Here is a 22,195-nt window from a genome sequence, read left to right as displayed (position 1 = left end):
TTGAAATGAGAACTGAAATGACTCGCCTTCCAGCATGTCTAAACTGCAATTGCAGAAGGCAATGCTAAATGGGACGAGACAGACACATTAGCATCACTGCATCAAAAAATGCAGAAACAAAGCACATAACACAGTCTATGGTAAACTGACTAAGAGAGCAACTCACAAAAGCTGGTAATAAACGAAACTCCAAGGTCATTACTGCACACGATTCACCTCAAAAAGAAAATCATATACCTTTCTGCTAGTCTGTTTCAAGCTATTTACACGTTCGTTACAGTGTCGAGAACAAGAGAACGAAGCCAAGATGAGCTTCCCTAGGTGATTGAAATTTCAGAGACAAGAACGTTCAGTTTCAGTTATGAACAACTCTAGAGGCTACACAGTACAAAAATGTTCAGTTCTTATTATGCCGAACTGCCGAATTACTCCATATCCTTGATGCAATGACACCAGTTCACGTCCTGTGGCCACTGAAGATCATTTGCCGCTGTAATTACAGGTGATGAACGGCATTAGTAATCGTTCCGCAAATGCCCAGAATATGTTCAGAAACCAAACAAGAACAGAAGGTTTGGCAACAGCCTAGGAATGCCAAGAGCCCAGTAGCAGTAGTAGTACCTCTAGATGGCACCAAGACCAGTACAAACTCCATCTCGTTGTTGCCGGGGGGCAGGTCCAGGACGACGGGAAACAGCCTCGGCGCGGCGCCGCAGCTCCGGCGGCAGACGACGAAGTCCTTGTGCTTGGTCTCCTCTTGCAGCCTGCGGTGCAGCGCGGCGAGGCTCTGCTCGTCGAACGTGAAGTACCTCCAGGTCCCCTCGTCGAAGTCGTCCACTCCGCCGTCCTCCCTGGCCGTGTTGTGGAAGATGGTGCGCCGCGACGGCATGTGCAGGGGCTCCTCGATCGATGGCGGCTCCTCAAGCTTGGTTCTCGATTCCTGTAAAACCATTACGCGTTTCTCAGCCTTTGGATGCAAATCCAGATATCTCAAGATCGCCATGCTGAAATGACAAGTTGCTGTTCAACGACACCAATTCAGAAGAATGCAACTCATTCAGAAACAGAATGAACAAGAGCAATATAAGTTTGGGATAATTGCATTACTGCCCCCGTTTTCCCAAGAAATTTACAAGCTTCAATTACCCAAGATCCAAGAACCAATGAAGTTAGCATTCGTTTTGCCCCCAAGAAATTAATTGGACGAACTAGCTGGTAATTATGCAGGAAACCAATCTTAGCAACTCAACAAGATGAATTCGTTCTCGAAGAAATCAACGAACGGGAATACGCATGGAAACAATGGCAGAACCGGAAGCGCGAGATCAAGAAAAGAACGAAGCAAGCAATCAGGATCACGCTTCTGTTCGAATACCTTGGCGGAGTATAACCTGACGAAGGCGCTGGACGCGGTGTCCAACATCGCCGTGGCCGCCTCCAGCCGAGCGTCGCAGGACTGGGCGCGGCAGGGCGGCGGCGGCGGCGCCGCCTGCTCCGCCGGGACAACCTCGACCACCCACGTGCTCTCCTCCTGTCCGACCTCGAAGTCGAGGGTGACGGCGTTGTCCCGCGGCGTCTCCCCGAAGCTGGCGCGGAGGAGGCGGCCGAGTGGCCCGGAAAGCGTGAGGCACCCGGCGCCGCGCTCCCCCAACTCCCGGCGTGGCGTCCAGAGGAAGGCGCTGTCGTTGGGCGTGGACGGCAGGCCCTGGACGACCCCGCAGCTGGGCGTGGCTGCGTCGAGCGCCGCGGCGGGATCGTCGGCGCCGAGGTAGAGCCCCCGCTGGCCCTGGAGGCGGACGTACTCGTCGCCGACGGGCTCCACGGTCCAGACCGTGCCGCGGGAGTTGCGGCGGTAGCCGTGGGAGACGGCCTCCGCGTCGTCGGCGGCGCAGAGGTACGTGCCGAGGTGGCTCTTGAGCCGCACCGAGCGCGCGTTCTCGAAGAACTCCATTGCTGCCGCGCGGAGGAGCGATCAAAGGATCCAAGAACCGGGTGGTGTGCGAAGGCAAGGGGAACGCGGTGGAGGTTTTGCTTGGCGGGGCGACTGAGGCGGTTGCGGGATTTTGGTCGAAACTCGAAAGCAAAACGGTGTGTCTGTCATGCTGGTCTGGGGAACTGCTGGGATTAATAGGATTCAACTACAACATGGTAAAAAAAAAAGAAGGCGTCTTTGGAGCGGGTTAAGAGCAATAGAGGAGACTGCTTATCTCCTACTTCCTCCGTTCCAAATTATAGATGGGTTTTAACTTTTCTAGATTCACAAATATTATTATACATTTAAACATACACTATATCTAAATGCATAGAAAAATTATGCACTTAAAAAGGACAAAACGACTTACAATTTGGAACAGAGAGAGTATTATAAAACTATTTGGAAGTATCTCCTCTGAAGATTTGTTTTTTCTTCGACAACCTTTTGAAACCGTTAGATCTAAATCCAACTGCTCAGATCCTCACTCATATTTATTATTCCTCTCGTTTTGTCTTCCTCCGACACCGGATGACCTGACACACAACTCCATTGCTAACAACTCCTTTGCCGACACCCTCCTCCTCCACCCAACACTAACCCATTAGATCTAAACGCACCCGCCACCTCCACCGCCCACTAGTGGCCCCCCGCCACACGGCTCCGGTGGCGCCCTCGTTGCCTTCGCTCCGTCGCCGTCTCTCCCGCCTCCACCACTGGCCGGCCAGCCGCCCTGAAGTTTCCTCCATGGAGGTAACCAACCGCAAAACCCCCAAATCCCTAGCCCCAGATCCCAATTCCCACTTAAATTTCTAGTATAAGTTTGGATGGTTGAGAGATAGCTAAAATCAAAAGTTTGAGGAGTAAATTTGAAAATATTTTTTCTCTCCCTCCCCATTAGCTGTTTTTTGCGTTATTGGAGGTCGCTACTGTAGTGTAGTGGACTACCAAAAATCAATCTCCAATATCCTTCTTTGACAGGTGGAACCCGCATGTCACTAGTCTCTTTATTTTTTTCCTTTTTACTTCCTCCCGACCCCATTTCTTGTGGTTCCGTGATCCCCTCCCGACCCATCTCTCGATTGTGCGCGGCATCCGAGTCGTGGCGCACGCGAGGTGACGCTGCCCCTACCTCCTCCCGATCTCAGCGATTCTCAGCACTCCCCTTCCTCCCACCTCAGATCCACCCCAAGAGAAGGCTAGCATCCCCCCAGGAGGATCTCGAGCTCCATGGCGCCGCGGCGAAGGCAGGCAGGCAGGCAGCTCGGCAGCGGCGACGGGGAGCCATTGGAGCTCTTCAAACCGGCCATGGCACGCCGGTGGCAAAGGTAGGTAGCTCATGGATCTCTCTCTCGGACGGGTTTAGGGTGTGCAGCTATCCTAGACGGCGTCCTGCATGGCCAAGCAACGTCGTTGGTGCAAAAATAGAAATTTCCGCACGCCGTGGTCAACTGTCGTTAGGGGAGAGTGTTGCATTCTCCTACATCAAGAGTAGAGAGAGTAGAGGAGTTTCATTTTTCGTGGTTGCCAAAAAAAATTTGGTATTGGAGAAACGATTGGCAATTTGTTGGAGGCTAATCCCATCTCAAAATCTCCCAAATGATAGGTTATTGGTATTGGGAAAGATATATACAATCTGTTAGAGATGGTCTGAAGTGGAAGCAAAGAAAATGGAATAATTCAAAATCGCTACATTGACATGTAAATAAAAAGCAAATTCTACTTGCCACTGGTGTCGTGACAATCAATTTTTGTTACGTGGGATGCCACAAGTCACCTTGTAGACAAGCGAGGTCCCTTCCCCAATTTTAACCAAAAAAAATTATGTGGTTAGAGAAAGGAATAGACGTATCGAAGTCGCACGGACTTACCATCATGGATTCTCTAACTTCGTGAAGGGAAGTCACCGATTTTTGTGTCTAGTGAATAGTGCTCCTAACTTTAATCATTGTAGGAGTTGTGACGCACAGGTTCCATTATAGCATATGTACTCTAGCTACATTGCTATGGTGTGTGCTCTGAGCCACCATCGATGGAGCGGCCAAAAATCATCCAAAGTTATAGTTATAATGCTCCTCTAACTTTACTCCTCCATATTAGAGAATTCATGGCACGTGCTTCTGGCTTTACAGGGAGCCCATATTAGAGAATTCATGGTACATGCTTCTCGCTTTACAGGGAAGCTCCCCCGTAGCAACTAGCAAGTCAACTTGGTTTATGGGTAGGACGACGAGTGCGGTACTACCTGTGGTGGAGCGATACCGGTACTTCCTCCGTTTCAAATTGCAGGTTATTTTAACTTTTCTAAGTTCATAGATATCATTATACATCTAGACATACACTATATCTAAGTGCATAGTAAAAATTATACATTAGAAAAATTAAAACATCTACAATTTGAGATGGAGGGAGTACCGGAGCAACATGTAACGGTAGGATGAAGGTGTTGGATGGTATGCAATCACCAGAGAAGGGAAGAAAGAACTGGTAGCAAAATTAAGCCTAAAACTATTTAAAAGGAGCATGTTGCATGCGAGTTTTGGATGGTTGGATAGCGTAGTAGGGAAAATTAGATTTTTTTTTTGAAACCGAGTACAGACGTGGAGGTTCACCTACATGGCTACATGCGTACACGCGAATATTAGATTTGTGCAATAGTCCAAGAAGACAAAATAGGCACTTCTTCTCCACCGATTCAACATTCAATTTCTTGACTAACCCGAAAATGAATAATTACAGTGATTCCAGCCCATCACATTTCCGTCCAGCTGTGGTTCGGCCCAGCTCGCTCCCACCTTTGTAAATTGCACCCTTAAAAAGACGCCAATTCTCACCCCCGCCCCAACGCATGCCGCTGCCGCACACTGACACACACCTGACAACTCTCTCACTGGTCGCATGCTCGTAGCCCTGACCACTTGACCAGTGACCAAGACTTAACACGTCTACAAGAAAATAAACAATTTCATGTCACTCTAGGGGGGCATATGCAAACGCCGCTCCTCGGAAACGGAAGGTGGCCTGGCCGTGAGTGGTTAAAGCCTTCCGCCTCCTCGGGCAAGTCACGTCGTCTTCCATTCCCCACTCCTCCACTCGCTGCTCCCTCCGCCATGGCGGTGAAGGGGAAGGGCAAGCAGGTGGCGGCCGACCCCCCTGGCCCTGACGCCGGCAGCGCATCCGGGTCCGGCGGGAAGCGGCGGAACGGCTACGGCTACGGCTACGCGAGGGCGGGGCCCTCGTCGTCCTCCGCGGCGAAGCGCCGCCGCCGCGCTGGAGTCCAGCAGTTCGTTGACGATGCGGCTGGCGTAGACGACGACTATGAGGAGGAAGATGTGCTCGAGTCGGAGGAGGAGGCTTCCGACCCCGATGACGGTGAGTCGGAATCGGCGTGGTTCCCGAGATGAGGCTAGCGTCGTGCGTGGGGCGTGGATTGGTTCGGTTGGGGGGATCGATCTGGGGCTTTAGTTCTGCGCAATGTGGATTTTCTGGGTCGATTATTTGGGGATATATTTTCTCTTCCCTCACCCCTCTCTCTCTGGGTGATACCTAGGTTTGATATTTGTGTCGATTGGGTTTTTTTTTTGGAGGGTTTTCCCCTTCTTAACGACAGGAATCTGTACGAGGATCAAACAATCCCTGGCTAATAGAAATACTGAAACGATGGCTTGGGAGCCCGTTAGGGAACTGGGATGCCTTTGCTAGTTTTTGGTTTGGAAATTTGCCCTTCAGCAAAGTGTGATGAGTGACCTTTGCTACCCAAAAGTTCTGTTTTTATGTGGTCACAATACACCCCTGCAGTGATGAAATGCATTTAGTGTGTACTAGCATTCAGAATATTTGGAGTTTTTTTTTACCAGAACACGTTTTGCACAAAATGAATTGCTCCTGTATGTGATTTTCCTGTTTTACATCAACAACAATGTCTTTTGTTTGTACCTTTTATGAAAAAAAAGAAGTCAAGAAGCTACAAGTATGTGATATCCAGAATCAGTCATCTATGAGCTCTTTTGTGTCGTTTTATTGTGTAGTTCAGATATAAGATTATTTCTTGATTGAGATTATAAGTTGATTGTTATGTTTGCCTGTTCCATTTTTGCTGTTTTATTTTTCTATGTGCGATCTTGAGTTTTATTCTTTTTTTTTATCTTTTCAATGTCATTAGCTGGTTAGATGCCTTCCAGCAAATTAGTTGCACGTTGACCTAATGTTGTTAGCAATTATATCTGGATCTTGACCTAATGGTGAAGCAATTATCTGGATCTTGACCTAATGTTGTAGCAATTATCTGGATGTTCTATGTTTGTGTGTTCTGTAAGCACTTTTGCACCAATGTCAATTTTAACCCACTCTTTGCGTATAAGTTTATCTGAAGGTTTGTTGTCTGGTGATTGTTGGGATTGGGCTCATCTGCTCATGTGATCTTGTTTATGGCAACTGCAGGTTTCTTTACCGGTGGGGAACATGCACAAAATCTCAGTAGCAAAAGAGCTGAAAGGTCACACCCTCTTCCTTTTCTTGTAAAGGAAGAGGAGCTTAGCGGCGATGAACTTGAGGAATTCATCAGGAAACGATACAGTAATGGTGTGAGATATGCTGCTGATCGCAACTTTTCTAGAGAAGATGATGACATTTTCCCCATGGATGGTGCACTCAAAGAGCCTACTATTTGGAGGGTTAAATGCATGGTTTGTGATTAACAAAAACTTGATTTGACATTGCTTAACTAGCATTTGTTGGCTAGATGCTGATTTGTTTAACTTCTTTCCAGGTCGGGCGTGAGCGCCAAATGGCTTTCTGCTTCATGCAGAAGTTTGTTGATCTGCAAAAAATTGGTACCAAAGTGCCAATTATCACAGCATTTGCACTGGATCATGTAAGAGGGTTTGTTTTTGTTGAAGCGGAGAAGGCCTGTGATGTTACAGAGGTACATAATTTGTTCCTTGAACTGCAAGAGGAAAGATGCATTCATGTTGGCAAGGACATGCTGGGCGACATGTAGTGCACTATGTTTATTATGCTACAACTGGTTTTGTAATATAGGATGTAATATCAGAGTTGTAAAACGCTGATAGTTTTTGCATGTGACATCTATTTGCTTGTTTGTTTTTCCCATTTCCCATGCACTCCAATTTTACTAATTCATACCTTGGAAGTTTGGGAAAAAGAAGAACTTTGTATTGATTTTTTTTAAAAACTGTTTATAATAGTCAAGAGAATCTTTCATTCCATTTTATTATCTCTCTACATGTATGCTTGTATTTTGGCTGTAAAATGACTTGCGGTCCATATCGGCATCTCTTATTACAGGCATGCAAAGGGTTTTGTAGTGTGTATGCAAGCAGAATTATTTCTGTTCCTGCAGCTGAAGTTCCTAGCTTGTTATCAAGCCGTACAAAACCATTTGAAATTTCCCGTGGTACATGGGTCCGCATGAAGAATGGAAACTATAAAGGTGATCTAGCACAGGTATGGTATAATTTGTTTGTGGCTTCTCTTTCTGTGGGCATCTGCCCTCTAAATATTTTCTATTTTCTTTGTTCTTACATTACTATCTACTTGTGACTCTTTAGGTTGTTAGCGAGGATGATGGACGGAAAAGAGTACTGATAAAAATCATACCCAGAGTTGACCTCCATGCTATTTCGAGAAAATATGTAAAACTCTTATACTTGGCAGTAAAAATGACTGTTGAACTGAATTCCTTTCTTTATTGATCCAAACTACTCAAATTTCTTCTGTTCCTCGCCATGATTTAAGTAGGATGTATATTTAAGTATCTGGGGGCTTTTGTGTCAATCTGTGAGCCACATCTTTGTCATAGAAACTAGATACACAAATATTATGTTTTCTACAGTCGATCTAATATATATTTATAACCTGGATGATTTATGTCTGAAACTCTGGGGATGTTGCCTGTTTCCATTCTTTTTACTGAAACAGCCTGATTGTTGAATGCTTAATAACTTATGTTATACTTTGGTATTTGCAGGGTGGTGCAATTTCGCTAAAAGAAGCAGTAGTTCCTGCTCCACGGTTGATCAGCTCCCAAGAACTAGAGTAATGACTTCCGTCTACATCTGATGTTCCCTTGTCCCGCATGAGATAAACTTCTTATACTACTTTTAACTAGTCTTTGACCCTGTTTCCATAATCTCATTTGTCATGTAGGTTCTTCAGGCCTCATATTGAAATGAAGCGTGATCGTCAGACTGGTGAAGTTTTTGAAGTACTTGATGGTTTGATGTTCAAAGATGGTTTTCTATATAAAAGGGTTGCACTTAGTTCTTTGATTTACTGGGGGATACAACCAACGGAGACTGAACTTCTGAAGTTCTCTTCTAGTCCAATCAATAGAGCTTCTGCTGATGACTTGGATTGGGTCTCCAGCATCTATGGCCCTAAGAAAAGGAACCTTCCCGCAGAACGAGGTATTAAGTCACCATCTTCAAAAACGAAATCTTCCAAAGCATCAAAAGCTTCAACTTCGACTGAAAATTATGATGATAATGATGAATTCAACCTCCATGATCTTGTACTCTTTGGGTGAGCCTGTGCTGTATGGTTATAATCATTGTCCATTAACTATCAGATACCATCCTTATATTTTATTTCATAATGAACAGGCGAAAAGATTTTGGTGTAATCATTGCTATTGAGAAAGATGGTCTTCGGGTAATAAACTTAAATCACTCTTCATTTTTACATCCTTGTTTTGGGCTAAGAAGAATTAGTTCTGTGTAGATATTAAAGGGTGGTCCTGAAGGATCTGCCGTGACAGTAAAAAAGCAGGACATTAAGAAAGGCTGTGTGGACAAAATGTTTACAGCTGTTGATCGTCAGAAGAAGATAATATCTATTAACGACACTGTTAATGTTCTGGAAGGACCATTTCAGGTGAAACTTAACTATCAATCTAACAGTAATCTGTTATTTGTCTCTCATTTTGCAAGCGCTATTGGAATTCATGTTTTTTTGTTTTTATATCAAGGAATCAATTCATTTGAAATCTTTTTGAAAACCTGGCATAGATACTTGCGCTGAGTATTGGTCGTGGTAGTATCAGTACTGCTATATTGTACTGATTTTTGATGCATGGCACTATTATTACAGTAATGTATAGCATGCTTTCTACTTCCAACATAAGTGTTTTTGGAGTTATACAAGAGTGTTTTCTTCCATTTAGCACACATGTTGATAGATTAATATATTTGCAGGGTAAGCAAGGTGTCGTTAAACACTTGTACATGGGCACACTGTTTATTTATAATGAAAGTGAAAGCGAGAACTGTGGTTTTTTCTGTGCTCAATGTGGATCATGTGAAAATGTGAAGAAACGGAAGGAAAGCTCTACTACTGAAAACTTGGTACGTATATACATGCATCCACTTGTCAATGAATTGGAGATGTTCATTGTGTCACTTTGCTTTCTATATATCAGGACAATCCAATTCCCATGTTTTCTGAGCCTTATGAGCAAAATGAGCATCGGGACAGTAAGTGTTTATTGATTTCTTATGTTATGTTACCTGAATGCAAGTTTATTGTTCTGATTTCCTTCAAAATGCAGCTGAGAGGCCTTACAGGAGCACCAGAGAACAACTTTTCTCTATCGGGCAGATGCTACGCATTAGGAAGGGCCCTTTGAAGGGCTATCTCTGTCGAGTAGTCAAGATATTTCGAAATGATGTGACTGTTAAGCTAGATTCCCTACTGAAGATTGTTACAGGTTAGTTAGCTTAGCATATCGTTGGAGCTGTTCTTTGGGTAATGACTTACCTCTGTGTTGTGTGCAGTGCAAGCTGAGTTTCTTTCAGTCCCAGCTAACAGGGGGTAAGCAACTGAAGCATGATTTAGTTCTCTTTTCTTTGTTGTGTGTAATGCAACTGCATCATCGTTATGTTAGCTTCTCACTATATTGCAGTATAATATCACAGTATAATATTACTTTCTTGTTAACTTCTCAGTATGTTACATGACATACAGGGATAACTCGTCTGGTGCTCCAGCTGGTAATTTTGGAAGTCAAGATACATCTTTCTTTGGTAAGTGTGAGCCTTATACTTCATATGTACAGTTGTGGGTCCTACTTGGTTGGATCAGTCTCTACAGTGTAAACGGGGAAAAATTATGTTCCCCTAAATATTTTGCTGCTTGCCTGCTGAGCCATCTGCTCCGTTGAGGAATGAATTACTTTCTTTTGATGGAAAGCTTAATTAGGATGTTCATATGTTCAAGATTATAGTTTTGGTTCTCTTTACTGCTGGCATGATGCTATAGATTTTGGGATTTTTATTTACATTTATTCTTAATTTAGGTTCAGAAGCAGACAAGGCTTCATGGGACAATGGGTTGCCATCTTTTGGCAGGTTCGTTTTATTCTTTTCACCTTTTCAGCTTCCTATCCAATTGAGTAGTTTGTTGGTTACCCATAATTGCTAAGCTTGGACTTGATTTTATTATGTTTCGTTTCTCCTACATCTAGAATCCTCTTTTTTCTTGGAATATCCACCCTCTACCACCCACCAAATCTAACTGTGGAGGACTTGCTACTGCACATATACCAACTGTAAAAAAAACCAAAGACAAGTTCAATCTAACATTGCATGCTGTACCAGATGGATTGCTGTTGATGTTTTTTTTTCTAGAAATGGGCACCAACCATCAAGTTGAATCCTTGAAAACCTAATTATGCATGTAGCCTTATGTGTTGCTGTGTCATTTTCCTTTTATTGTCTTCTATTAGCAATCTTTTCATATATTTAGCATGATGAGTAACAAATTTTGACCAGAGAGAGGGCGCTGTGACATATTAATCTTTTGGGATATTTCTTTTGGTAGATAATCATGAGCTCTGCCATTCACTTCCAAAGAAGACAAATACACCATCCCTTGAAAGGGAGCAGTGGCCTAATTTTGTATATTAGCATCCTTTACCATTTGGAGCATTTTGTTTAGCAAAGCACTCGTCTAATGCATAACAACATAATATTGACAATCCTTGATCTTCCTTTTGAGCTGCTATTGTAAACCTTGGTTCGCATTTGGATAACTACCATTATACCATGCGAAGATAGCCAGCGTGGATTTATTGGAATTGGTGATCATGACGAGAGAAATAGATATCGGCTGGGCTTCTGGGATGACAGAACTAGAGAGGACGTGAAAGCAACTAGAGGTGTTAGATTATGACATCCATTTATAATACAGCCGGGTTTTGATGCCTGAGAATGCTGTCATGACTAGAATTTTAATCCATACTTACACATTAACATGGTCTCAGCTTATCACATGTTTCCTGTTATGCTAGCTGATTATACCACCTAGCTGTCTTGGACCGGTTGCACGCCATCTTCCTTTTCATACTGATTATTTTCCTAACGCTGCCTGAACTTTATTGAACTTCCCTTTACCCAATACATGTCCTCCTTAACAGCTAATAATTAGCTTCCTCACTTATCTCTACTGTTGTTGTACCTGCACATGCTGCTAGTGTTCTAGTTCATGAAAGGTGCACATAAAAAAGACAAACGATGTACAGTACTCCCTCTGTTCCAAAATGTTGGTCATTTTGGGTTTTCTAGATACATAGATTTTGCTATGCACCTAAATATAGGGTTATGTCTAGATACATAGCAAAATCTATGTATCTAAAAAAGCCAAAACGGCCTACATTTTGGAATGGAGGGAGTAACCTTTAATCACAACTTTGTTTGGTGGTCGGAGTTTTACATGACATCTGAAAGGTGAGTAGAGCTGAATTTCTTTTGTTTTATACTCCCTCCATCTATATTTATAAGGCGCGGTATGACTTGGCACGGTCTTCCAAATAACACTTTGACCATTCATTTATCTTATATTATATTGTTTATGGTTATAAACTTATAATCATTGTAGAGTATATTTGAATACGAATCCAACCATATAAAGTTTGCATTATAAAAATAAAAAAATAATAGTCAAATTATTAGTCAAAGATTGCAAAGTTTGAATCTTGATATGCGTGCGCACCTTATAAATAAAAACGGAGGGAGTACTTATTTAGTCTTACCTTGATTTCACATGGTTAAGAAAGGATTGTCTTCGTGTGGCACGTGGTATGAATTATTTAAGATATATTTCCTTATGGGCTTTCTGATGTTACTGATGTATCAGTTATTTTGCCTTTTGCACTGCCTTCTCATTTCCCTGTTAATTTCTTGCTTGTGCCTGGTCCAAATTTCTGTAGAGAACAAAGATGCTAAATTATCTGTCTCATTTCTATTTGCTCATGTAGAGCATCACTTGGAGGAATAGATGCTCTTAACTAATTTATTGTTTGCACGTATCCTTATATTTACCAAATTGTTTGATGTGCCGCAGTGACTCATGGCAACCCTTTTCAAGTTCCACCTTACCAGCCCAGAATGCAGGTAATAGTTGTTCTGTTGACATAGTTTGTAGTCTCTTTACTCACATCTTGGATCTTCATTATCATTTTTTGTTTCTTGATCACAATTTTATTTCCACATTATCTTTTTATAGGGCAGATGCATTGATTTATTTAATCTGTTCAAATGCTTGGTTATGTGAAATCTGCAAATGGTGGCTTTAGTTGACTGTGCCACTAGGAGCAGTGCAACAAGCCCATTAATTTGCTGAGAGTTGGACTGGTCTGGGAGGATGAAAAGGGTCATGGCATATAATCAACATTTACCACAAGCCTTTTATTTTGTTTTCTGAATGGTGCATCTCTTATGTGGTTTATATTTTTTTCTGTTTTTTGCGGGGTTGGTTTAGTTGGTTGCTCACAACTTGTTGAAATAGGTGATTGTTGCATCTTTTCTTTTTTCGCATGCAGTGTTGAATAGCTGGTTATTGCATCTCTTCATTTCTGCATTCTATGAAGCAGCTGTAGTTTCCTATCTTACACTGATAGTACAGGTTTCTAGTAAACAACAACAACAAAGGCTTTAGTCCCAAACAAGTTAGGTAGGTTGGAGATGAAAGCCAGCAAGAGCCACATTAACCAGAAAAGATGGTAATAGAATATGGCTCTTGTGATGATAATATTTGTAAAATAAACTTGTTTTTTTAGCTGGCACACGAGGTGTTATTATCCTTATTTATGTTTATGATATCGGTTTGTTCATTTATCAGTGTTGAGGTTATTACAGTTTTGCTGAGTGTGAATGTTTGCATTTTCAGGTGGAGAATCAGAAAGTGATCCATGGTGTAAGAAAAGTTCTGCTGGAGGTGAATCTGATCCATGGGGTAAGAAAACCGATAGTGATTCTGATCCATGGGGTAATAAAGTGGTGCCTTCTGGTGATGGTGATTCCGATCCGTGGGGTAAGAAAGTGGTGGCTCCTGCTGATGGTGATTCCGATCCATGGGGTAAGAAAGTGGTGGTTCCTGCTGATGGTGATTCCGATCCATGGGGTAAGAAAGTGGTGGCTCCCGCTGATGGTGATTCTGATCCATGGGGTAAGAAAGTGATGGCTCCTTCTGATGGTGATTCGGATCCATGGGGTAAGAAAGTGGTGGCTCCTGCTGATGGTGATTCGGATCCATGGGGTAAGAAAGTGGTGGCTCCTGCTGATGGTGATTCTGATCCATGGGCTAAGAATACAACATCTTCAGCTTTTCGAGTATTGAACACTGGTACCACTCAAAAGGAAAGTTCCAGTGGCAAGGTGTGGGATAAACAAGCTGGGGTTGGTGGATCTGATGCTGCTGGCAGCTCTTGGGATCGAACATCAGTCAATAAGGAGTGTGAAAAGAGTGACAACTGGGGAGAGGCTTGCAGGGTGGCAGACATGGGAACTGGAGGTGACGCAGACCCATGGGGAAACAAGGTTAAAGCAGTAGATATGGAAGGAACAGATAGCTGGGACAAGGCTACAATGCCTCCAGACAATAAGTTGGAGGGTGTCAGTCAAGGATGGGGGCAACCTTTGGGCAATTCAAATGAAGGCCAAGGAAAAGATAATTTTTCTAAAGCTGAGGGCAACAATGGGGGTTGGGATACTGCTTTGCCTGCCACTGAGGATGGTACCTGGGGCAAGTCAAAGGACAGTAATGGTGATGGAGCAGGTGGCTTGAATGAGGCTAGATCCTCTGACAAAAACGGTGGTGCAGGAGGTTGGGATACATCTGCTGCTAACTGGAATAAATCATCTGTCGTTGCTGAAGCACAGGAGGGAGGTTGGGGCAAAGGAAAAGGAGCTTCAGATCAAGCTGGTTTGGGTGATTGGGATAAACCGAAATCTTTTGGCGGCGGTGGTTCATCAAGCTGGAACAAGGGAGAGGAAACTAGGGCAGATGACCAGAATAACAGCTGGAGCAGGCATGGAAGCTTCGGAGGTGGACGTGGATTTGTGCGAGGACGAGGGAGGGGTAGGGGTGAATCTGGAGATTCCGATGGCACAACTGATCAAGGAAGTTGGAAGAGCCCATGGGGTGGCGACAATGCTGGAAGGCCCTCTTGGAGGTCTGATAGTAATGTAGACAATGAAGTTGGAGATTCTGGTGGATACTGGGGAAGGGGAAGAGGAGGGAGGGGGCAATATGGAGGGCGAGGGAGAGGAAGAGACAATGGTTGGAGAAACGGCGATAGAAGCAATTCCGGGATTGGAAGGGAAAATGATGGTGCTGATGGACAAAAATGGGGAAACGGAGGTTCTTCTGATTGGAATAAAGATACATCTAATAAAGGTTCTTGGGGTGGAGATAACTGGAATGCCACAAATCCACCAAGTAACCAGCCCTGGAGTAGCAGTGGAGGCACAAAGTCATATGGTGAAAATAAACCGTCCACTTGGAATAGTTCAGAGGATAACAAAACGTCTGTAGGTCAGTAACCTGTTTAATTTCTAGCTCTAGTTTCCTGTTCAAAATTTCAAGCGCTATTCAATGTCTAAATGGCAACAACAACACAAAATATCTTGCTTTGCTTATGGGAAGCTTGGTCGAGGAAATGGGGTGAACCATCACCTTCTTGCTCCTTGCATTTTTATTGGTTTGGGGAATGGAATAGGCTTGCTAATCCAGCACCGCCTCATCCCTTGGAAGCATATGGTTAGCTTAACAGTGAGTAGTGGTTTCATCCCACAAAATTCATGGGATGACCCCATGATGAACCATTCCATTCTAGATTAGGTGGTTCCTCAAACCAAACATCCCATTAATGCTCCAGGTGTCCACAAACTGACCCTCAGGCTGAGAGCTGTCAGTATTATAATTGAATAATGCTAATTATTGCGGTCCATTATATGCTACAGAACATTTATTTGTTTAACTTCTGTGTGTAGGTGAACAAGATGATCCTTGGGCAAGCAAGGTGGCTTCTACTGAAGGTGATTAAGAAGCAACCAGAGACATGCATATTTTCTTCCTCGGTTCGGTGTTTTGAGCTGTAGCTTTCTACTGTGCTTTAGGCTTATTTTTATTATGTTTTACACTTGCAGGCAAAGAACAACGGAACGATACTTGGGCAAGCAAGATGACTTCTGCTGGTGCTGAGGATAGCAGTGGTGGCTGGAACACCAAGACAAAAGACTCCTGCAGCGATGGGGGTAAGTGGGGAATGCGGTGTTGAAGCCAAACAAAATTCTTATTCTACTCAATTGTCGACGTACTTAGATCTTATTCGCACTGCTGTGTGTAGGTGAAGAAAGTCAAAATGATTCCTGGGCAAATAAGATTGGGTCAAACAAAGGTACTCAAGGGATTAACTACACTGTGCATATTGGCACTTTGCTTGTCATTTTGATTTGAACAACAGAGTCATAATTTCTGGGTCTCTTGATAAGGTTATATTATTTATTTTTTGTATTTAGGTAAAGAACAAGAAACTGATCCTTGGGCAAGCAAGGTGCCTTCTACTGTGGGTTCTGATGACAACAATGGTAGCCGGAGCACTACGGCAAAGGGCACCCCATCTGAGGAAAAGGCTGATGATCCCTGGAGTAGTAAAGGAGGTAATGATAATATCAAGATTGATAGCTGGGGTGCTGGCTCCTCCGATGGGAATCAGGAATCGTCTTGGAGCAAACCAAATTTCTCTTTGGGAGACCAGGAAAACACGTGGAGCAAGCCAAGGTTTGGTGATGATAATGGTGGAAACAGTAGGGGTGGATTTGGACGTGGATATCGAGGCAGAGGTAGAGGGAGGAATTTTGGGGATGGTGGATCCTCGTGGAATGGAGGCAACAGAAACGATGAATCAGGTGGCGAAAGGTCTGAACAGCCATGGAACAGGAGGGATTTGGATGCTGGCAGAGGAAGAGGCCGAGGTTGCTATGGGCGAGGTGATCGTAACCAAGGTAACAGCAACTTTGGGTCAGCAGATGGTGGCAGTTGGGGCTCTGGCAGGGGAAATGGTGGCCGTGGTGGTTACAGAAACTGGAATGGTAACAATGGAAGCGGTGAAGGGGGGCAAGGAGGTGGCTGGTCTTCCAACTGGAATGGCAACAAAGGAAGCGGTGAAGGGGGTCAAGGAGGTGGCTGGTCTTCCAACTGGAATGCAAACAAAGGAAGTGGCGAAGGGGGTCAAGGTTTTGCGAAAAGCAAGCCCAGCTGGGAAGCGCAGAATACGTCTGGTGGAGACCAGGCAGGAAAGAGTGATGCAAACAACTCCTGGAGCCAGAACAGATCATCTCCCTCTATCCTGGGGCAGCCAAGCAGTGATGTTAACAAGTCTAGCACATGGGGTGCAACTAGTGGTGGAGCTGGAGGCGGAGGTTCCTGGGGAAAGAGCAATGGAGATAGATGGAATTCGTCTGGAGGAGCAGCTGCAGAGAAGTCTTCTTGGGGAGGTGGTTCAGAAGGTGCCCCCAAGAAAGATGATGATGGCCCATGGGGGAAAGGTGGCGAGGAGAGCGGCAGCCAAGGAGGGGGAGGTGGTGGCAGTTCCTGGGACAAAGCTGCGGATAATGCATGGAACAGCAACAAGGGTGGTGACGCCGGCAGTGGTGGATGGTAAGCGCGCCGTGCAATAAATCTGCGCCCCTTGTTGGCGCGACGATGTAAGTAGTGGTGTACCGTGCGGTTTGAGCTCGTGGACTAGATGTTTCTTTCTAACCGTAGCGTCTGCTAGCTCCTTTGCGATGCTTGCTCGAACCCTAAACAGTGTGGCCTAGCTAGAATCTGCTCGCCTTTCTTAGCACTGGCAGTGGCACGTGGCAGTAATCGAGGAGCCTGTTCGCCTTTCGCGGAGATGTTTTTAAGCTTGTTGCTGTGGTACCAGCCGTGAGAAATTGTGAGGCCGGCGTGGTTGTAGGCCTCGGCTGATAAGCGCAAGGGCCGGAATGGTACTGGTCGCTGGTCTCCGTGTCTCCGTGAATGAAGTGGTGTCCCCGTCCAAGCACATGTGCGCCGACGACCCTTGCGAGCGGCCACCCCGCGCGTGCGGAGAAGACGCCGTGGCTGGGGGTCCAAGTTGTAGGCGCCGCTGGGTGCGCAGCAATCCTTCACTTTCAGAGCGTCAGCGACGACGTCTGCACATCGCAGATTTCAGGCTGCGTTGCCTGAGGCCGCGCGGAGCAGCAAGTTGTACCTGGCCACGTCGTTGACATTTGGCATTTAGTTAACTAATGAAGGTCCCAAATGAGTACGGCCTAAGACGCACATGGTTCGACCTCGAGCACAACTGCTTGTGGGCGGCGAAAGCAGAGTCAAAACCCACGCCTTACACCGCCATCGTGAGCTCTGGACCAATCGCAATCAGCCTCCTGTTTTTCGGCAGCGCTAACACACTTCCATCCTTGGCAACAGAATGCCTTGAGCAAGCAACCTTGCCTGCTTGATCAGTTGACCAAACTTACCAATTCATATGAATAGCCGGCCATCATGTGGGTTCGGATCTTGTCTCGTCTCTCTTCAAGGTCGTGGCAGCCATGGCGGAGCTGAAGCTTCTCTTCTCCCTCACCTTCCTCATCCTGGCCCGTGTCTCCGGTGCGAACTCTTTCTCATCATCATCATCAGCCAACTTCACCTCGATGTTCGCCTTTGGGGACTCGTACATCGACACCGGCAACTTCGTCATCATGGCGACTCCCGTCATTCCCGTGTGGATCGACAAGCCTCCCTACGGCATGACCTTCTTCGGCCGCCCCACCGGGCGCACCAGCGATGGCAGGGTCACCATAGATTTCTTCGCCGAGGAGTTTGGCCTCCCGTTCCTCCCAGCTTCCCTGTCGAACAGCTCCGACATCGCGCAAGGCGTAAACTTCGCCGTCGGTGGCGCGACGGCGATCGACGTCGGCTTCTTCGAGAGGAACGGCCTGGTCCCGTTCAAGCTCCTCAACAACTCGCTGGACGTGCAGCTGGGCTGGTTCGAGGAGCTCAGGTCGTCGCTCTGCAACAACGCCACGGAAGGTAGCTACTGACCACCGTGTCTCTTCCTGACAAGAGTTTACTGAGGTTGACAGCTACGAAACTGATTATCGTTGATAGCTGCACAAGGATCGGGGGGCTGTTTCGGCAAATCACTTTTCATCGTCGGGGAGTTTGGAGTCAACGACTACGCCTTCATCTTCTCGGCGAACAAGACCGAGGCCGAGGTGCGGTCGTACGTGCCGAAAGTTGTCAGGACCATCGCCTCGGCCGTGGAGGTCATTCCTGTTCTCGGTACGGTGTTCACGGACGCCGCGCCGTTCCATGAGTTCATCATCTTCTACCTCGCGGATCATCGGCTGAGAGATTTCCTTGGTTGCAGAGGCTCATCAACAACAATGGCGCGGCGTACGTGGTGGTGCCGGGGAACCCGCCGATCGGGTGCTCGCCGGCCATCCTCACCCTGCGCCAGAGTCCCAACGCGGCCGACTACGACCGCATCGGCTGCCTCCGCGACGTCAACGACGTGGTCAGGTACCACAACGCGCTGCTCCGTCGGGCCGTCGTTGGTCTCAGGGCCAAGCACCCCCACGCCACCATCATCTTCGCCGACTTCTACACACCGATCCGCAGGATCCTCGAAAACCCCGACCAATTCGGTAAGCATCGATCGGTGGCGTTAACTGTGTGTGAGCACCGAGCACAATAACAATGGCCGATGAGTAGCTTGAAACAATGATTTTGCAATGTGGGTGGCTGCAGGAGTCGTCAGCGACGTTCTGAAGGCGTGCTGCGGAACCGGCGGCGACTACAACTGGAACGCCAGCGCCGTGTGCGGCATGCCCGGGGTGGCGGCGTGCCGGGACCCGTCGGCGTACGTGAGCTGGGACGGGGTGCACTTCACGGAGGCCGTGAACCAGTACGTCGCCGAGGGCTGGCTCCAGGGGCCCTACGCTGATCCGCCCATTCTGAGAGCTACTATCAAGCACTAGCTTCCAGCCGGGCCGGAACCGTCAACCATTGATGCATTCAAGAAAGCTTACCGATAAAATAAGTTAATAAACATATGAATGAATCTGCTTTTGATTTGCCATGAAATGAAACACGCAAATTATGGATGGGTCACGTTTTTGTTTTGCGCCCTGCTGTGAAGAAATAGGACGATCTCGTGTCTCACGCGGGCTCGGCAGGGACGGGCTAGTTTTGCCAAACACACGGTAGGTCGTATGCACGCCCATTCCTACAAACACACAAAACCTAGCAAGCGAGAGCGGGGAGGCCGGAGTAGAGCTAACTGGAAGCTGGGGGTGATGGATGGGGGCGCGCGCTGTTTCGTTCGCAGAAGTGACCGGGGGTATCCTGTGTGAGCGTACGCGCCGATAGTGACACAGGCCTGAACACGGAACGACGATGCTTTCGGTGGCCTGACACCTTGTGTTTAATTAGGTGTTCTAAAGAAAGGGTGCAACGGAGTGCATCTCAGCAACATGCATGGGCTAGTGAATGTCAGGAAATTTGTTAAACTTTTGTGCAGCTAACTGCTACTCCCTCCGTTTTGAATTTATCAGATTCATAGATTTTGTTACGTACTTATATATACCCATATCATGCATAATAATATCTATGCATCTAGAAAGGTCAAAATGATCTATAATTTGGTTATCGTCGATTTTTCATTTTTCATCCATCTGAATTGGGTGACTGGGCCAACCCGAATAAACAAATCAACTGCCACTCGCATCAACCTCATTCGCAAGCTTCCACACGATCAGTGTGGTCTCGGCTGAAGAGCGCTGAGTATCGGCGGATCAGCGTAAGGGCCGCGGAGCCACCCCTCGGCGACGTAGCGGTTGGTGGCCTCCGTGTAGTGCACCCCGTCCCAGCTCACGTACGCCGCCGGGTTCTCGCACGCCGCCACCCCGGGCATGCCGCAGAAGGCGCTGGGGTCCCAGTTGTAGGCGCCGCCGGTGCCGCAGCACGCCTTCAGAGCGTCACCGGCGAAGCCTGCACGGCACATTTCAGACACCTCAGTCGCACATGCCAGTCAGGGGATCGGAGGAGAGTTACCGAATTGGCCGGGGTTCTCGAGGATCCTGATGATGGGGTCGTAGAAGTCGGCGAAGACGATCCTGGCGTGCGGGTACCTGCCCCTGAGGCTGCCCACGGCCGCGCGGAGCAGCAGGTTGTGGTACCTGGCGACGGCGTTCACGTCGCGCAGGCACCCGATGTGGTCGTACTCCGTCTTGTTGGGGCTCAACCGGAAGGTGAGGATGGCCGGCGAGCACCCCGTCGGCGGGTTGCCCGGCACCACGATGTAAACTGCCCCTTCGTTGATCAGCCTCTGTTGTGGTGTCAAATAGAGTAATTTCATCAACCAAAACTAGAAGGAATGGTGGTAGAATAGAGGAGTACTACTGCACCATTGTATTGGGTGTACCTCCACGGCCATGGAAATGGTGTCAACGACTTTGGGCACGTACGTCTTGACTTGGTCATCGGTCTTCCCCGCCATCCAGATGAAGTTGTAGTCGTTCACCCCGAGCTCCCCAACGAAGAAGAGCGCCTTGCCAAGACAATCCAATGCGCCGTTGTCGCAAACCGATGGCTTGATCTGCTCGAACCAGCCCAGCTGCACGTCCAGCGAGTTGTTGAGGAGCTTGAACGGGACCAGGCCGTTCGTCTCGAAGAAGGCGACCTCGATCGCCGTCGCGCCGCCGACGGCCAAGTTCACGCCTTGTTGGGAGACGTCGTTCGGGCTGCTGGCCAGGTAGGCCGGGAGGAACGGGAGGCCAAGCGTCTCAGCTGCAAGTAGTAACCGTGGCATGTGATGCTCAGACTGTCAGACGGTTAGGTTTCACATAAGTAGTAACCGTGGTATAGTCAATGCAAATGAATGAGATTTTGCTGAATTACTCACCGATGAAATCGGTGATGACTCTCCCGTCGCTGAAGCGGCCGGAGGGGTGACCGAAGAAAGTCTCGCCGTAAGGGGGCTTGTCGATCCACACAGGGATCACCGGAGCCGCCATGATGAGAGCGTTGCCGGTGTCAATGTGGGAGTCTCCGAGGGTAAACATGGAGGTGATGTTGCGTGATGGGGCAGAGCTCACGTCAGAGAGTAGACAAGAGAGGATGAAGAAGACGACGGGGAGAAGTGTGAGGTCCATGGGTGCAAAACTAGAGCCTACAACGGTGAAGAAAACCAAGGGAAGATACGCACTAGTTATAGTGGTATGGAGAACTGGTCTGAAGAACAATGCATAGAATTTTCAATGAAAACTTGGCTGGCTTTCTGTTATGAAAAGAAGTTTTTTTTTTTACAAGTAATGGCCCTCCGCTCACTGACGACCCAACAGGGCTAAACAAAACATTGTAGAGAGTAAAGCTGTATCGAACCTGGCAATTAAATACAAGCAAATGTTTACTCCCACTTGATGTTAAAACAAAAATATGTAGTCATCTCTTCTTTTATGTTGGGTGCAAAGTTGCCAGTTTACCACCAACAATAACAACTTCAGTTAACATTTGCATTTTTTTCTAAAAGGAATTACCTCACAATCTTTTATTTACACGACCGAATGATAAGATGTGGCTACCACCAACACACACTTTTTTTTTATTAAAGTTATGGCGTTGACAAGGATCGATCTAACAGGCCTGGACCTGCGAAAAACAATAAAACCGATCTACAGTTTTCAGATCCAAGTTCCAATAGTAGGTATTAGATACAAGTCAACTTGCACCGCGCTTGAGTCAGATCGTGCCCGCTTGAGAACTTCCTCAGAGAGAGATACGATGTATTGAAAGCTTTGTTACTAGTTGAAAATTTTATTTTGCTGAACGACTCCGGACCATGTGCAAGAACTGATTGCGTGGCAATATGATTCCATCGCAACTGTGCATTAGCAG

General features: G+C 46.5%; 4 protein-coding genes across 5 annotated transcripts; 2 read left to right on the top strand and 2 right to left on the bottom strand.

Annotated features, from left to right (window-relative positions):
• Nucleotides 1-38: 38 nt before the first annotated feature.
• LOC101773354 lies at nt 39-1,951 on the bottom strand. The gene is made up of 4 exons (XM_022825223.1): nt 1,376-1,951; nt 622-940; nt 430-490; nt 39-96 (listed from the first exon to the last, which is right to left on the bottom strand). The coding sequence occupies exons 1-4, from the start codon at nt 1,949-1,951 to the stop codon at nt 39-41; spliced, it is 1,014 nt and encodes a 337-aa protein (XP_022680958.1).
• Nucleotides 1,952-5,033: 3,082 nt separating this feature from the next.
• On the top strand, nt 5,034-17,164 carry LOC101780643 (protein RNA-directed DNA methylation 3). Its single transcript, XM_004961527.3, has 21 exons — nt 5,034-5,344; nt 6,413-6,657; nt 6,741-6,896; nt 7,280-7,438; nt 7,543-7,626; nt 7,962-8,029; nt 8,141-8,515; nt 8,596-8,644; nt 8,714-8,866; nt 9,187-9,336; nt 9,411-9,465; nt 9,540-9,698; nt 9,766-9,802; nt 9,956-10,014; nt 10,287-10,338; nt 12,332-12,381; nt 13,157-14,803; nt 15,262-15,306; nt 15,418-15,525; nt 15,618-15,668; nt 15,790-17,164. The coding sequence occupies exons 1-21, from the start codon at nt 5,083-5,085 to the stop codon at nt 16,932-16,934; spliced, it is 5,109 nt and encodes a 1,702-aa protein (XP_004961584.1). The 5' UTR covers nt 5,034-5,082; the 3' UTR covers nt 16,935-17,164.
• A 155-nt stretch (nt 17,165-17,319) lies between these two features.
• On the top strand, nt 17,320-19,404 carry LOC101778897 (GDSL esterase/lipase At5g45910). Of its 2 annotated transcripts, none has more exons than XM_004961523.3 (4): nt 17,320-18,328; nt 18,407-18,564; nt 18,669-18,945; nt 19,049-19,404. In XM_004961523.3, the coding sequence occupies exons 1-4, from the start codon at nt 17,848-17,850 to the stop codon at nt 19,276-19,278; spliced, it is 1,146 nt and encodes a 381-aa protein (XP_004961580.1). In that variant the 5' UTR covers nt 17,320-17,847; the 3' UTR covers nt 19,279-19,404. The 2 variants fall into 2 exon arrangements, with proteins under 2 accessions (XP_004961580.1, XP_004961579.1); XM_004961522.3 differs by having other exon boundaries at nt 18,407-18,580; nt 19,049-19,348.
• A 521-nt stretch (nt 19,405-19,925) lies between these two features.
• On the bottom strand, nt 19,926-21,474 carry LOC101772940 (GDSL esterase/lipase At2g27360). The gene is made up of 4 exons (XM_004963612.2): nt 21,204-21,474; nt 20,724-21,088; nt 20,354-20,627; nt 19,926-20,290 (listed from the first exon to the last, which is right to left on the bottom strand). The coding sequence occupies exons 1-4, from the start codon at nt 21,451-21,453 to the stop codon at nt 20,055-20,057; spliced, it is 1,125 nt and encodes a 374-aa protein (XP_004963669.1). The 5' UTR covers nt 21,454-21,474; the 3' UTR covers nt 19,926-20,054.
• Between the last annotated feature and the right edge of the window lie 721 nt (nt 21,475-22,195).

The sequence above is a fragment of the Setaria italica genome, chromosome III (assembly GCF_000263155.2).
Source record: "Setaria italica strain Yugu1 chromosome III, Setaria_italica_v2.0, whole genome shotgun sequence".
Lineage (NCBI taxonomy): Eukaryota > Viridiplantae > Streptophyta > Magnoliopsida > Poales > Poaceae > Setaria > Setaria italica.
This window is presented reverse-complemented; position numbering and strand designations above follow the sequence as displayed.